The sequence below is a fragment of the Electrophorus electricus genome, chromosome 20 (genome assembly GCF_013358815.1).
Source record: "Electrophorus electricus isolate fEleEle1 chromosome 20, fEleEle1.pri, whole genome shotgun sequence".
In the NCBI taxonomy this organism is placed as follows: Eukaryota; Metazoa; Chordata; class Actinopteri; order Gymnotiformes; family Gymnotidae; genus Electrophorus; species Electrophorus electricus.
In genome coordinates this window covers 6,584,869-6,600,525 of record NC_049554.1, presented here as the reverse complement: position 1 = coordinate 6,600,525, position 15,657 = coordinate 6,584,869, and the positions used below count along the sequence as shown (strand labels likewise).

Genomic DNA, 15,657 nt, shown 5'->3' with positions numbered 1-15,657 from the left:
GAAAATTAGGAAACAGAGTCCTGTAAGTCACACGGCCATCTCAGGGGGGTTCTCTCTCTAGGAGGGCTCCATCTATTGTGTGACAGATCATTTCTGGGAAAATATATGTACCTTTGAAAAGATACACACAAAGAAGGCGGCAGAGTCCTCTCTGCCCCTGAGATACTGAACATCAAACCACACACAGAACAGAGAGAGAAGGAGACAGACAGATATCGGTAATTCTGAAGAATAAATACTAATACAGACATTAATCGAGGGTTTGTAGGCACAATTGAACAGAGACAATCAGCAAAACCCTGAATCCAACGACTTCATGCTCGGGTTGTGTGCCAGACTGACGTGGTGGGGGTTGATGGAGATGAAGGTGTGGCTGATTCATCACTTACTCAACGTAATAAACTCCGTACACTGGATCTTCAATCTTCTCCCAGCCTGTAGGCAACTCTAGAAAGGAAGAGTACAGACAGAGCAGATGAGCGCTCGCTGGTAAACAACACCTTTACTGTCCCAGCTAACAGTGAGAGGATAAACCTCCCACTACACAGTAACTACACTGTAACGGCAGCCGTTGGGGTTTCCACCGTTAGTGCTGGCCAGCCATGAGGCCTGATGCAAAACAAGCAAACAGTAACAAAAATTTTAAAACCCTCACCGCATCAGAGGTGCTGTGTGCTAACCAGAAAATCTAACTTCCGTAGCACCCGACAGGACAGGGCTATATACCCACTATACAACCAAATATATATACCCACCAGAGACACACACACACACAAATGCTTCCATTGGCCATTCCTTCATTCTACTTGAACTGAACACACAAGCACTTGCCTACAGTGGCTTAATACTTATATAACCAACACTAAGTGCTATGGCAACTGTGCACGCACGCACAGAGAGAGAGACAGACAGAGAGAGACAGGCGTTAAAGGCGTAAGACACAGTAACCTGTGTGTAAATGCACACACACTCTCCGACTGTGGCAGGACTACATTATTATATTTTTTTTGTGTCTTTCTCTCTTATTCGCAGAATGATGAATGATTCGGACAGATGCTTTGTCCTAACGAATCTATAAATGTCAGGCGTCGGCATTTGTTTACAGGTAATCTCCAGGTAACGTAATGTAGCTCCCAGAATGTGTCTGGTCTCCAACATTAACAATCAATCATTCACAGCCGACTATGTACGCCACTTATAGAAGCAAAGCCGACTTGTCCGAATCCAAATCCCAGACCGGCTCGGTTCTTCCAGCGGCTCCGTTTGGCGGGCCGCGGATCCAGCAGGGGGCGGTGTTGCGCAACGCCCCTACACGCTCATAGGAGGAGCTCTCCTAGAACGTGCGTTCAGCGACTTTGGATGGGCTTTTAAAAAGTTCAACACAAACAGAGATTTAAGCTTTAAGAAGAGATCGACTGGGGAACTTCTAGTCTTATATCACAATCGGATCTCCTGTGTGCCACGAAGGGCCCTGACCATCATCTTCCGAAACCACGAGCGATGGCATCTGGTCACCCAATTAATCAGGCGGAAATATACTGCCCGTGCACTGCCAGTCCGCCTCGAACAAACAAACAAACAAACAAACAAACAAACAAACAAACAAACAGACAGACAGACGGACGTCTAGTACACAGCGCCGCTCTGCACTCATGAATATGCGAGGCTGTCGCCCAACGCGCGCTGATGAGACGCGTTTGGAACGGCTGTCATACGCACGCGCGTGAAACCCGGACCGCTCGGGCTACACGCGGAGCGACGAAACACTTACGCGGCACAAATGCGAGCAAATAGTTAGAAAATAACGAGTTGTTGTTTTTTTTTTTTTTTAACACTCAGACCGTTTCTTTTTCATGAAGAATTACATTACAAACAAATTGAGCAAAGGAACGCGGGAAGTAATTAGTGGTGGATTAGAGAGGATTAGCCACACGGGTGTAAAATCTAACGCGTCCTGACAACAGGCCGACTGCATACACGCGTCCTACGAATCTGATCTGCGGCCAGTTCGGGCGCCACCTACTGGCCACAGCTGGGATTGCGCTAGCAGGTTCGAGACGGACGTGGTTTCCCCGGTGGCCTACCTACGTCATTGTCCAGCTCCTCGGTGTGTACGCCTTCTTCTCGAGGAGGGAGGGAGGGAGGGAGGGCACAGTGAAAGTGAGAGAAAAACGGCACAGAAAAGCACAGTAAGAAACGGTTAGTCATCAATCATGGAAGAGAGATTAAAGTAAATAAATAAAGAAAGATGCCCAACTGAAGAGTTCTACAGCAGGGTGAGCAGTAGCACTTGTTGAGCAGCTCCAGTTTGGTCTCTGCTGCAAGCGTCAAAGAGTCCACGAAACGAGGTGAAGGTGAGGTCAGACTGGGTCAGCCAGTGAAATTATTATTATTATTAATTACTTTTACATGGCGCCTCTCAAAGCCAAGGACGCTTTACAGGCAGAACTCAGCTTTTTACAATCAAGTCTCACACACACACACAAAAAAATGGTGAACGCTCTTTCAAACACATACACCACTGTAGTGGATTTAATTAACTTGTTAATAATTAAATAACGCAGTTGGGCAGCTTTACAACATGACCAGAGGCAGGCGAGGAGGTACAGAGGAAAGAAAGTGTCTAAAACCCCAAAGTGGCACTGCCAACACAGGATCACGCACACCCGAGGCTTAGCGTTAAGTGTGCTCGAGAAGGCAGATTTGTTTGGGTTGGGGTTTTAAAGTGACGAAAATGAACGCGGAAAACGCCACTAATTCCAGATCGAGGCTTTAGTTTCAAATGCACCTGAATTAAATATCGCTAAACACTGCAACCACACACTGCGGAAGCAATCAGCTTCGTGAGGTTTTACAGCTGAATACATTAGCAACTATTTCATATCACCACAGTGTTCTGCACGTCATTACAGAGAACGTAAACGTTGTCTGCTTAACGTTAATACTGGTAAAACATTAGCTGCTATTTTGATTGCAGAGCACAAATCACGTTGTGTGAAGGCATTTTAGTCGCTCACAGTCAAATCAAAGGAGTAGAGGTGTGTGAGGAACCTCCGTGCGATCAGTGGTTAGTGAAGTCCTTTATGATCTGGAGCTGATCTGGAGTCAGCTTTCCCCTTTATATGTACATAAATGAGTCTGTGAGGACAGAGAAAGAGCTGTTCTTAAGTCAGTGTTCTTCATCTACCTCCCCACAGAGTTTCTTTCCTGCCTCAGCTACTCAAAGGGTGCATATCAAACCCCATCCGGTTGAAACGGCTCACTCCGACATGCAAACCACACCTCTCAAGGAAAAACAAAACAAAACACCAGGCTCTCAGAGGAATCTAATTCAACACGTCCTGAAAACGAAAGCTGATTGGGAAAACTGAAGTGTGTGCGCCATTTTTGCTAGATAATGTGAATAATCCATTTCCTGCTTGTGACTTTAATCGTCTGTGACGGGCCTCTGAACAGGGCCAAGGTGATGGAGGAAACTCTACCACAGCTCAAGAGTGCCACCTACAGGCCACTGAGAGCCAGTACCAGCCATATGTACATAGGTGAAGTGTAGAAACATACAGAAACTAAGGATGGTACTGAAATACGTGAGTCTAATGTCAGACCCTAATTCTGTTTCTATTTCTATGTATACACACTAAACTGCTTTATAGGTTTACATCAAATATCAGTGCTTTTTTAAAAATATGCTTGCAGCTGTTCTTACCGTCGTCCTCACATTCTTCCAGCGGCTTCTGGGGCTTTTCCAGGCATCGTGGATCTATCCAGGAAGTGGTCTTTGTGTTGTGGCTGCGAATATACACCAGAGAGACATTGACACGTTACTGGCTTTTTCAGCACAACGTCCTGCACAACAGCATCCTGTCCGGTCCCTCCCGTCTCGACCGTAGCGCAGGTCAAAACGCCGCGGTCTGAGCCGCCAGTGATCGGCACAACTCTTGCACGCCCTGCAGATCAGCTGAGAACCATGCAGCAACAGAAAGAGATCTGCACTTTTCCACGAAGAAGCGTCATCACGAGGTATGAGGGCGTGACCTCTATACTACTGACGAGCGCTTTATTAATTACGTTCTAGTAGAACTATGGAATAACCGGAACGGATGACTTAAATTGCACATTCGGGTTACAGTAACGGAAAGACACAGTTACCCAAAACACGCTTCACAGTGAGTAGCTCGTGTATCAGCCGGCGTAACTGTGTCTAGCTGGCAACCGCGTGTGTGCCTGACATGATGCCACATACCAGGCTGATAGTGATGGGTAGAAGAGTTAAGGGAAACAGTATACTCTCAGTAGCTCACTTAAGACACCAGATGCTAAGGCATTTAACTCCAAAACGGCTGAAAACAAGCCCGGTATAGCGGCCTGTGATGTGCTCCCGTACTCTATAAAGTAGACCTCCCCATTCTCTGTGTACGCCATCTCCCAGTTCTGAGGCAGAGGGCCCAGTGGGTCCTCGTCCGAGGGGAGGCTGGGGTGTGTGTGCGTGTTCTGGGTGCTGTCCGTGGTTGATGCCAAGGAGTTGTTGAGCCGCTGGGATAGGGTTAAAGGTCGCACGGAAGGGTGCTCGTCAGGTTCACTCGAGTCTCCTGCAGGTGGACACACACACAATGAGCACATCACATCACTGTCCAGAGAGTTGCTGGGTTCTCTGGTGGAGAACAGACAGACCACACACACACACACACACACACACACACACACACACACACACACACACACACACACACACACACACACACACACTTCTAGTACTACGGAGTCTGCACCACTTCTCTGTTATTGGCTAAACCACACCTGGGGGCGGGTCTTTTAATGCCCCCATTCACTTCCTGACTTAGCAGCAGTGCCAAAAATCCATTTACACCTACTCCCACACACACCCACTCCCTCCTGCATACAAGGAGAAATGCACAGCCTTACTTGAAAGTGTTGCCAAAAGTCTCACAGAGCGCAAACGTGATGCCTCTTGGTGCTTTAAAATGAATCAACTTCCTAAAGGACAAATGCAACGTTTCCTTCGTGGCTTGCTTTGTTCTCTCCATGCCCTTTCACCTACATTGCAATTCACCCTCCTGCTGAAGTTCATTACAATCATGTGGTCACTCACAGACATAGCAAGTCTGTTAATGATGTTAGTTTCATGTCATTTCCGTGATGCTCTGGCAGCTAAATGTGGCCCCGTCAGGAAAGTTTCCTGAACTGAGAGACACCAGGTGTAAGTTATGGCTGGAAAGGAATGATAAATTAGAGCTACACCGCAAGATCTATTTCAGGAGTTCTTAATCCAACCTTAAAAACATCAAGGTTTGCCTGTCCAGGCACAATGTAATTATAATCCAAGAAGATTAATCTGGAATTTACATCTGCTAGAAAATTAATCAAGTTGTCAAGGTTGTAATTAATCGCGTTACGTCTCAATTTGCTATAGAAAACCAAGCAGGAAGACATTTATGAAACCGACAAGATTTTTGATACAGGACAGGTTTAACGGGTGTAGGATCCCAGTGGCTGATTATAGAGGAAACTGCTACTATTCGGCAGGTTTACTGTACTAAAACGAAAACATTACTCAACATTACTCTGTGCAGACCAGATTCACACACCTAAAGGTGAAGGACAATAACTACACTGGTGATTTCAAATAAACATCCCACACAGCACAGCCAGATGGCACTGTTTTGACTCCCAGTCTGCTAGCCAGCCGCATGCACGCACGCGCACACACACACACGTGCGCACACACGCGCGCGCGCACACACGCACGCACGCACGCACGCACACGCACACTACCTGTGAAGCTACTGTTCATTTCAGGAAGCCTGTCCTCATCCTCTGTCTCCGTAGACGCTATGCCAGCATTCTGCATCTCATTGTAGGACTTGGTGCGGCGGGGCGTGGTCTCCAGGAGGGCGGGCTGGCCATGGGGAAGAGCATCGCCACTAATCACTTTCCCACCAGGGGGCTGGCTTGACGGCTTGGGTGTTCCATAGTAGTTACCTAGGCAACAGGGGCATATCGGCGTGAAGACGAGAAGACGAAGGGGGTGAGGACCAAGGGAGAACATCTGATGACACATGGTGTTTATGAGACACAGAAAGGGAGAATACATACTTAACCTCATTCACGAGAGAGAGAGAGAGAGAGCAGGGGAGGAAGAGAGAAGGGGGGGAAGAGTCAGAGAGAGGGGAGAGAGAGAGAGAGCGAGCGGGGGAGGAAGAGAGAAGGGGGGGAGTCAGCGAGAGGGGGGAGAGAGAGTCAGAGAGAGGGGAGAGAGAGAGAGAGAGAGAGAGCGGGGGAGGAAGAGAGAAGGGGGGGAGTCAGCGAGAGGGGGGAGAGAGAGTCAGAGAGAGAGAAAGAGATCTATTGCTCAAAGGCATTAAGCAGACAGGAGAGAGTGAGAATTCTGCCACTGTGGAGGACAGTGTGGGGAGCTCAATAAACATGGAGAAGGTGTAGTGCTGTGGTGTAGTTCTGTGGTGTGGTGTAGTGCTGTAGTTCTGTGCTGTGCTGCAGTGGTGCAGTGCTGTAGTGTGGTGCGGTGCTGTAGTTCTGTGCTGTGGTGCTGTGGTGTGGTGTGGTGCAGTGCTGTGGTGTGGTGCAGTGCTGTGGTGTGCTGTGGTGCAGTGCAGTGCTGTGGTGTGGTGTGGTGTGGTGCAGTGCTGTGGTGTGGTGCAGTGCTGTGCTGCAGTGCTGTGCTGTGGTGCAGTGCTGCGCTGTAGTTCTGTGCTGCGGTGTGGTTCTGTGCTGCGGTGTGGTTCTGTCCGATTCAGTCTCAAGCTAATCCATCGATCAGACGTCTTCCCAACACCACACTCCCAGGATTGGGAAGGACGAATTAGAACACTCCAAGTGGTATCGAATGTGTCAGCTGTGTGTGTGTGTGTGTCTCACACAGATACACAGAGTATGATGAAACTGTATGAAATATCTGTGTTGTGGTGGTCTAACCAGGTACCGTGTAGTAGAGTCTGTGACCATTACAAAGAGACACCATAAGCAAACAGAGTAGCAAACACACACACACACACACACACACACACACACACACACACACACGTGCACGCTTGCTTGCTTTCCTGTGTGTAATCCACACCCAGTCTGTGCAATGATAAAAATGAAATGTGCATTATATTACAGACAGTGAATAATAGACACAGTGTGACTAGGATTGGAATGGAGAGAGAGAGAGGGAGGGAGAGAGGGAGAGAGAGAGAGAGAGAGAGAGAGAGAGAGAGAGAGAGAGAGAGAGAGAGGGGGGAGGGGGAAGAGAGCAAGAATGAAAGAGAGAGAGAGAGAGAGAGAGAGAGAGAGATGATCCGTGCTGTGCTGTTAGACCTCCTCGTAGTCCTGTGAAACATGTGCTACTGAAACAGGTACAAAGGACCCAAGTATAGTGGGAAGAAATACCAGGACCTGAGTATAGTGAGAAGGAATACCAGGATCTGATTATCCTGTCCTGGAATGAATGAGGCATTGTGTAGCAATTTCTGATTGGTGCGCGTGTTTTGAAATGTCTGTCTGGATTGAAATTCCAAACAAATGTTTATTGGAGATTACCTTCATAAGAGCCAATTTCCAGAAGTGTTCCACTCTGCTCCAGTTTCAAGAAGTCCTCTACAGACAAGAAGTTGTAATCTACACCAGGCACCTCTCCGTCACGAGGGGGGCGGGTTGTACCTGCAGAGATTGGGAACAGGGAGCTGCTTCAGACATCCAATAGGCTAATCATGCCATCAGTCATCCAGTCATTCATTCCTGATTGGTGTCTCCATCAGGGTAGATGTTAACATTCTCACATTAATATTAAGTCATTTTGGAAGACTTACAAGTTATCACAGGAACATGCAAACGGTAGAGGAAACAAAGGGTTAAAAATCCTGCACTATAGAAGACCAGAGTGCAGAAAAACACAGTATACTAACAACTCTTAAAAATGAGACAAACCCAATTAAAACATTCAGTAATGTGGACCAAAACGACACTTATCCCCTGAATCTCCTCAAAGAAAACAGCTTCATCTAAAGCCAGAGGAATTTCTGCCTTCAGAGTTTCGACGCTCCAAGGTTCAGGCTACATCTCACAAACCGAATCACATGACAAAACACCTTAAGCTCGGTGTGCTCCAATCCCCAACCTGCTAACGGTCCACTGCTGGAACAGAGGTGATCATGCAACATAGTAGGAAGGTATGCACCAACAGGGGGCAGCGCAGAGCAAGCTGATGTGTGGCAGTGCCAAGCCCCCCCTCATCCCCATACCAAAAAATCCAAACACTTTCAGTGCAAACGTAAAAACTTCACCACCACGGCGGTGAACGCATACTGTGAACGCATCATAAGAAAGACCAAAGCACGGTACCGCGCGAGTCCGGTTGTGGGTCTCCGATCGGCATACCTGCCCAGATCCCCCCATCTGCCTGCTCCATCTGGGTCAGCGCTCCGCCTGTTCACGCCACCTCACCCAGCGCTCCGACGTCTCGGCTGAGAGACGGGCTCCGGCCTTGGCCGTAACCGGACGCTGGGGTGTTAACTTGAGCGCAGAGACCGCGCTGTCCATGTTCCCGGAGCGCGCATCTGACAGCCAGGCGCTAAGGAGCTACTGCGCCTCTGCCTTCCGTCGCTCGACTACAAGAGGACTGGTGGACCTCTCGGCCGCATCCTGGTTACAGTTTCATCCAGGAAGAGTAATGCACCTGCCTCCGAAGCCCTGCTCAGATTTCCGCACTCGGCGCATGACTCAGCAAACAGCGACGACGTCCAGGTCAGCGGACGACCTCGCCGAGGCCCGTATGCCACTCGAACCTCTGCCCCCCACGCAGGCTTCCTAACTCACACGTTTCTAATACACAGCATAGGGAGTAAAGCAAAAATGTTTTTGTGACTTGAGCATTTACAAGAGATCCAGTGTGTGTGTGCGCGCTGCAGTCAGTCACACAGTTGGTTTCTGTTGCTAGGGACAACCTTGGAAGGCCAGAATCAACCGTAGGCCTGTCCCTGCAGACGGTGCAGAGATGTCTTTGAACTAAAGTCTGCTCGTCAAGTCCGAGCAGAGACCTGTGAGAACCAACACGGCATTCAACACAGTGGTGGTGGGAGAGGACGTCTGTGTGAGAGGACACGGTGAACCAAGTGTGCTAGACCTCTGACATCATGGGGCAGCGGGTAGGCGTCGCCTTACGAGAGGAAGTGACCCAACACGGTCTGAGAACCAAACCTTGTGTGTGTGTGCCCAAGCCCCCCAAACCAAACCCTTAGATCTGGGGAGCTAATGAATTATTACTTTTATGCTTTTAAGTTGCTGCACGTAATAAACTAACACTGCAGTGTAAAAACATTCCTGATTACAGACCTTCCAATCACTGACTTGCCTTGCTGGGGTCAGCGGACTAGACAGGGTGACCAAAGGCTTCCCTGAGATTAACAACGCGCACGGCTGTATTCAGTCACAGGTGACAACATGCGCCCGGAACACCCACCTCTGCACCACGCACCTTGCACATGGGTCAGCGATTGGGGAAGAGCCCACCAACCAAATGGCCCACCACCTCCTACAACTACGCCACTCCCACAATACCCCAAAATCAACAAATGGGCCAACTGCTCTCACACACACACACAGACACACACACACGCGCATGTGAACCCACCCACCCACACACACGCACACACTCCCCAACCCTGTAGAAACAGCAGAATGATAAAACCTTCATTCACGTTGGACGTCGTCTGGTTTGTGTACGTCTGTAAGAGTTGTGTAGTCTCTGCGGTGTCGTAGCAGAGTTGTGACAGGTCTGAACCACGATGTCTGGGGCTGTTGCTACAGTCTGCTGGCAGGCCCATGCCAGAAACACATGCATTCTTAATACCATACTAATCTCTATTTTGAGTCATCTGACTTCATGCATCTTAACTGACACACATTTTGATGCAGTCTGTGTCCCCAAAAAGACATCAAAACCAAAACTGGAAAATCAAATGCGTGTAAAAACAGCCCACACCTCCGCAGTAGCACGGCACGGGAGGGAAAGGGAGGATTTGTGTTTTAGAAATGCAGAGCTGACTTAGCCATGATGGTGTCTCTTACGGGTTGGGTACGCAAAGACCGAAGGAAGCTGTCAAAAAAAAAAAAAAAAGGCCAGAAGAACCATCATACGGTCAGCATCGTCCTAAAAGCTTCAGGTCACGCAAAAGTCTTCCACGCGAATCCGGCTTGACTCAAGCCTCTAAAAATAACCGCGTGCGAAAAATCCTGCTCATTCACCCTGTTAAAGGGTTTCAGAGGGTGGTGTGGATTAAACCCCCCCCCCCCCCCCCCCCCCGCCCCGCCCCGCCCACGCGTGACCCAAACTCTACACGTCACACGCAAACATGGCCGTCTCGGGAGGGAACAGAGCATGTGATCTGAGCTCTTCAGACAGCAGACTCACTATGTCCATCAGACCCTAAAAACAATGTGGACACGACCTGACCGGAGCAGTGACGACAGAGCACGGGAAAATACACCAAGAAATGAACATTCGCGAGGAGGGGCCTCAATAGCCCAATACCACCGCCATCCACCTGAAGTCATAGTTACTGCTGGTATTTCACAATAACACACCCAATTCATTCTTTTTTTTGATTATTCGACAGTAGAACACACACATCAATATCTTGGACCATGTCTCTCTAGAGACCACCTAGACAAGTTCAGACCTTCTTCAAACTTCCTTTCCCCTCACACAGAACTTAACAGCATGTGGCAAATAACCACAATAAATTTACCACTAAAATAATACCCCCCCCTCCACCTCCACCATCACCTCCACCTCCACCACCACCTCCACCACCACCTCCACCATCACCTCCACCTCCACCACCTCCACCTCCACCTCCTCCACCAGTGGTCACAGCAGTGCAGGACATGGAGACGTCTTGGTGGGAGGGGGAATTGCAGTATCGATCCTTTTACATTTCAGTCACATTATTTCTACTCATGTATTACACTATTGTGTGTGTGTGTGTGTGTGTGTGTGTGTGTGTGTGTGTGTGTGTGTGTGTGTGTGTGTTCCAGCCTGTGCATGGGAGCACACCCTAGAAGTGTAACAGAACTGGAACAGAAGTGAAGCGGCGACTGTTTGATCAGGAAGGAATCACAAAGCACCTGTTTGTAACTGGGCAGAAACGTAAATGTAGCATCACGTGACTATTACTGACTAACTCAGCCAATCAGTGACACTTTTACTGACCAAGTGTTTTTTTGTCTCTGTGAAGACTGAAGTGCCTCCTTAGGTGATGGAATTCCATTAAGACTTTTTGATTGGCTATGAAGACTAAAAGGACACTAATGTTCAGCACAGAGGAAACGCCGCAGACCTTCAGGAATGGAAAGTGTTGTGGGAATGAAGCCAGGACACAATTCACCTGGAAAGAGACGCACGCTTACTCATACTGCTGCATGAGGTGGGGAAATGTGTATGAAATGAGAACTGAAACTGGGGAGAGAAAGAGAGATCCATTATCAAGAACCAGTAAGGACAGAGAGAGAGAGAGAGAAACAGGGACGATTCCTAAGCAGTTCAGATCTGTAATTCAGGACCGTCATACGCCGAGTTATTCTTACCGTTTAGATGAATGTGGGACTTGAAACTGTCGAGGCACAGGAAGTCTTAGAGACGATGGGTGAACGGTGGACCCCTCCCACCCTGCGCTTTGTGCTTTTAATTAGTCAGTCCTCAAACAGAAGCTTCATGGTCTGTTCTAGAAACACAATGGACTACCAACTATCTTATGAAGCTTTGGGATAGCGGAGTGTGTGCGCGTGTGTTTGGGGGGGGGGGGGTAACCACAAAACTATTGCACACCTGAGGCGCAATACCGAAGGAACAAGAGGGATAACCAGCAACAAAAACAACAACAATGATGATGATGATGATTGTGACGTTGACGACCTTGGACACGCCCTAGTAACGGTTCAGATGGTAAATGCATGTTAGGTTTGAAAGACCCCAACATCCAGCTCACAGACCCCAATGCACCCTTCACAGGTCAACACAGACCCCAACACAGTCTGTGAGAGAGTCAGAACTCCAGGGGGCGGGTAGCAAGTCTGATGGAGGTACACACACACACACACACACAGAGTAACAGCTTAAGAGAATATATACACACACACACACACACACACACACACACACACACACACACACACACACACACAGAGTAACAGCTTAAGAGAATATACACACACACACACACACAGTAACAGCTTAAGAGAATATACACACACACACAGTAACGGCTATACACATAGAATAACAGCTTAAGAGAATACACACACACACACACACACACAGTAACGGCTATACACACAGAGTAACAGCTTAAGAGAATATACACACACACACACACACACACACACACACACACACACACACACACACACACACACACACACACACAGGTCAAGGCCTTCATAAAACACACACAGGGTAACAGCCTAAAAACTCTAAACTAGAAAGTTATTATTATTATTATTATTATTTATTGTTCTTCCTAGCTATTTATTATTGTGAATATTTTTCCAGGACTACTACAGTAGGAGGGGAGGACAGACAACAAACCGGGCCGGACCACGACATTAAATCACGAGTGGCCCCTCACACACCTCGAGCCCCCCCGACCCTTAAACACGTCACCAGCAAACCGAACCGTCCACCGTGACGTGCAGCTGTGTGCAGAGGCAGATATCGGCGAGGTCCGATTCCGCCTCTCGGGAGCGAGATCTGGCGAGCGAGCGCCCGCCCTCCGTTCGGCTCTCTCCTCCTTTCTCCGTCTCCCCCTCTTCTTTTCTCCATTTTCACTCCTCTCAGTCTCTCCATTTCCCTCTCGCACATGTTCTCATCTTTCGTGCACTCTCTCTCCTGACACACACACACACACACACACACACACAAAATCTCCCAGCAACTGACATCAGAGGACAGCAAGCCCATCAAACACTTTCTAATTTCTGTTCTATAGTTCCAATTTTGAAAGCTCATTTTGTTCAAGGGAACTAAAAAAAAACCCCAAGCTGCTCATATTTGTGGTTATCCGTCACTTGCGAGCAAATGCCCTCCAGACCGAAACTTCTGTAGCGAGTGCAGCTGCTGTGTGACAGGGCAGAGCAGCTTCAGGTCCCATCACCTTCGGTCCCACTCCAGATCGGACCCCGAGGAGCAGCTTTGGGTCAGGCCACTTACGTGGTTTCTTGTATCTTTAAATCATCAGCCTGGGTTGGTAAACGTTGGCTCTATAACTGAGCACGGCCCATATGAACAGTACTGGCAGTCCACACTGGAACATCCCAGCGTCAACGGCCCCCGTGAGAAGGCCGTGGTGATCACGACCAAACTAAACTCGTATGGCGCCACTGGAGGGTGCTACATGCCCAGGATAACATGGCACCGTCTTTCCTACCACAGATGATGATAATACCTCTGCTGTTCCCTTTTGGAGGCAAGACCTGGACGGGGTCAAAGAGCCAACACTTCTCTGTGGCAAGCTGCAGTTCGACCAACACTATCGATCATAAAACACAGATTTGAGATTGAGGGTAGTCTCAGCCTTAAACTGGTGTGGGTCATATCTGTAAGATGGGAACTACGTTGCTGAAACAGACTAATATATATCAGAGCAGATGCCCATTATCCGTGGCGTGTCCCAGGGTTCTGTTCTGGAGCAAGCCCATGGAAAAGCTTCCACAGCTACGCAGACGATACCAACATGTATTTGACCATGTTCTCCATGATTCTATCGATCAGTGCCTTGAACATATAACAACTGGATGTGTAAAAACTTCCTGCAGCTAAATAAAGAAAAAACAGGACATTTTATTTGGAAATAAAGATGCGAGATTTAGACTTGCTGCCTATCTTGACTCTCGAGCCCTCAAAAAAATAAAATCGAGTGTGCAGCCTAGGTGTTCCATCGATTGGAGTTCTGTCTCAGTTTGATCTCAGCTTTAGCAAACATTTCCAGGCAATTATTAAACCATCGTTTTATAATTTCGATTCAGGGGTCCCAGAACCTCAGAAGTCTTCAGGTCTCCACAGTGAGATTAAATACCCCCTCTGTCTCAAGCAGGTCTCACACAGGCGCACAACGCTATGTCTCCTCTCTGCGTCGTCTCTCAGGGACAGTTCTGCAGCGGTATATCACAGCGAACTTCTACTTCAACTTCTGTTTCTTTATGTGAGTTTTATTTTATCCTCAGCTCAAATCTCCATTTTAACTTTACTCTAATCAATCATTCATCTTTCTTATAATGTATTTTCCACTTTATTTCGAAGCTTAATTTAAATGAATGTTCCCCCCCCCCCCCTCGTTTTAGCAAAAACCTTTGAGTCGATGAATCTCGAAGTGGAATGAGTTATTATTTAAATTCTGCGTCTGTGTGAAGCTCTTTGAATTGCCCCTTTGTATGAAAAGTGCTACACAAATAAACTTGCTTAATCAGAGCACGGGACTAGTGCTCATGGAGCACGTTTGTATTTCTCTCCATCTTCACTTTTTTTAAGTCTTGCCTTATATATGAACTCTGCCTACTGTTCACATAGAGGAAACAGCAAAAGACACGTACACAGCAGTGATGTCAAATCAGTGACACACACACACACACACACACACACACACACACACACACACACACACACCCCCTGTTTGGACTAGGGGTGTAAGCCTTAAGCCCTTACCTTCAACAATGTTATTTTGAAGTTCTAGATTTCACACTTGGTGGTGTTTTCTATTTCACTAGGATCTGACTGCACAATAGGAGTCTATCCAGATTAAGAAACAATCAGATGAAGGAACTTCAGCACCTGCTTTCATCTTGGTCCATGTAGCACCAGGGCGTATAAAGTATGAGTGAACACTCGCTATACCTGAGTAGGTGCATCTTCACTGGAGTGGCAGAATCCAAACAGTACAGCTGACTCATGCAGGGCTGTTACTCACCTGTTTCTCCCCAGAGCTGTTTCAGACGTGAGCTTGATGTACACCGCGACACCAGCGGGGTCCTCCCACTAAGAGTGCACGTATGCACAGTATGGTCAAAATACGCCACTGCAATTACACGCTACATAAAAAAAAGTGCACTGCTCAACAGGGCATCATAACACCTTTAGCTCACTCGTCGGTACAGGTGTCCACTGGATTTACAGCAGACAGACACGTGAGTTCGCTCACAGGCGACACGGTCACTGGACACACGATGCAACAGCACGTAAAAACAGGAGCTATGGGGATGTGTTCCAGTCAACAGATTCACAAAGGACTTTAATACAATCCAAGTGCAAATATCTTAAATCATGTTTGAAATCAAGCAGCAGTGGAAGGTTCCTGAGTGCGTGTTGGAGGGACAGATCGCTGGTTTGGCTCCTCTGGGGTCAAACTGGTCCAGAACGAGTGCCCATGTTGTTGTTGGCAGACACGCCTTCTGTCTCGCTGGGGAGACAACCATCTGTTCCAGCAAAGGGTTAATCCAAAAATACCCAGCCCAGATTCCAGCACGTTCCACCCCACACATTCCCATTCCGGTTCACATATACAGATCCAGTCTGACCATTCCCACTCTATTCCATAATGTATTACTCGGTCCATACACTGTACTGTACAACCCTACGTGCTTTCTGGA

At 48.0% G+C, this 15,657-nt stretch overlaps 1 protein-coding gene across 9 annotated transcripts in view; it reads right to left on the bottom strand.

The window, feature by feature from the left end:
• The window catches only part of LOC113580745 (membrane-associated guanylate kinase, WW and PDZ domain-containing protein 1), a 74,694-nt gene that overhangs the window by 25,247 nt on the left and 33,790 nt on the right, over positions 1-15,657 (bottom strand). For 6 of the 9 annotated variants that reach the window (XM_035520368.1, XM_035520370.1, XM_035520372.1 and 3 more), the window contains exons 3-8: positions 7,561-7,680; positions 5,794-6,000; positions 4,385-4,589; positions 3,707-3,789; positions 2,085-2,120; positions 390-447 (exon numbers count right to left, since the gene is read on the bottom strand). In XM_035520368.1, coding sequence (XP_035376261.1) covers positions 390-447; positions 2,085-2,120; positions 3,707-3,789; positions 4,385-4,589; positions 5,794-6,000; positions 7,561-7,680 — 709 coding nt within the window. The remainder of the gene's footprint in view (positions 1-389; positions 448-2,084; positions 2,121-3,706; positions 3,790-4,384; positions 4,590-5,793; positions 6,001-7,560; positions 7,681-15,657) is intronic. The other 3 variants (XM_035520371.1, XM_035520373.1, XM_035520376.1) reach the window with 1 other exon arrangement.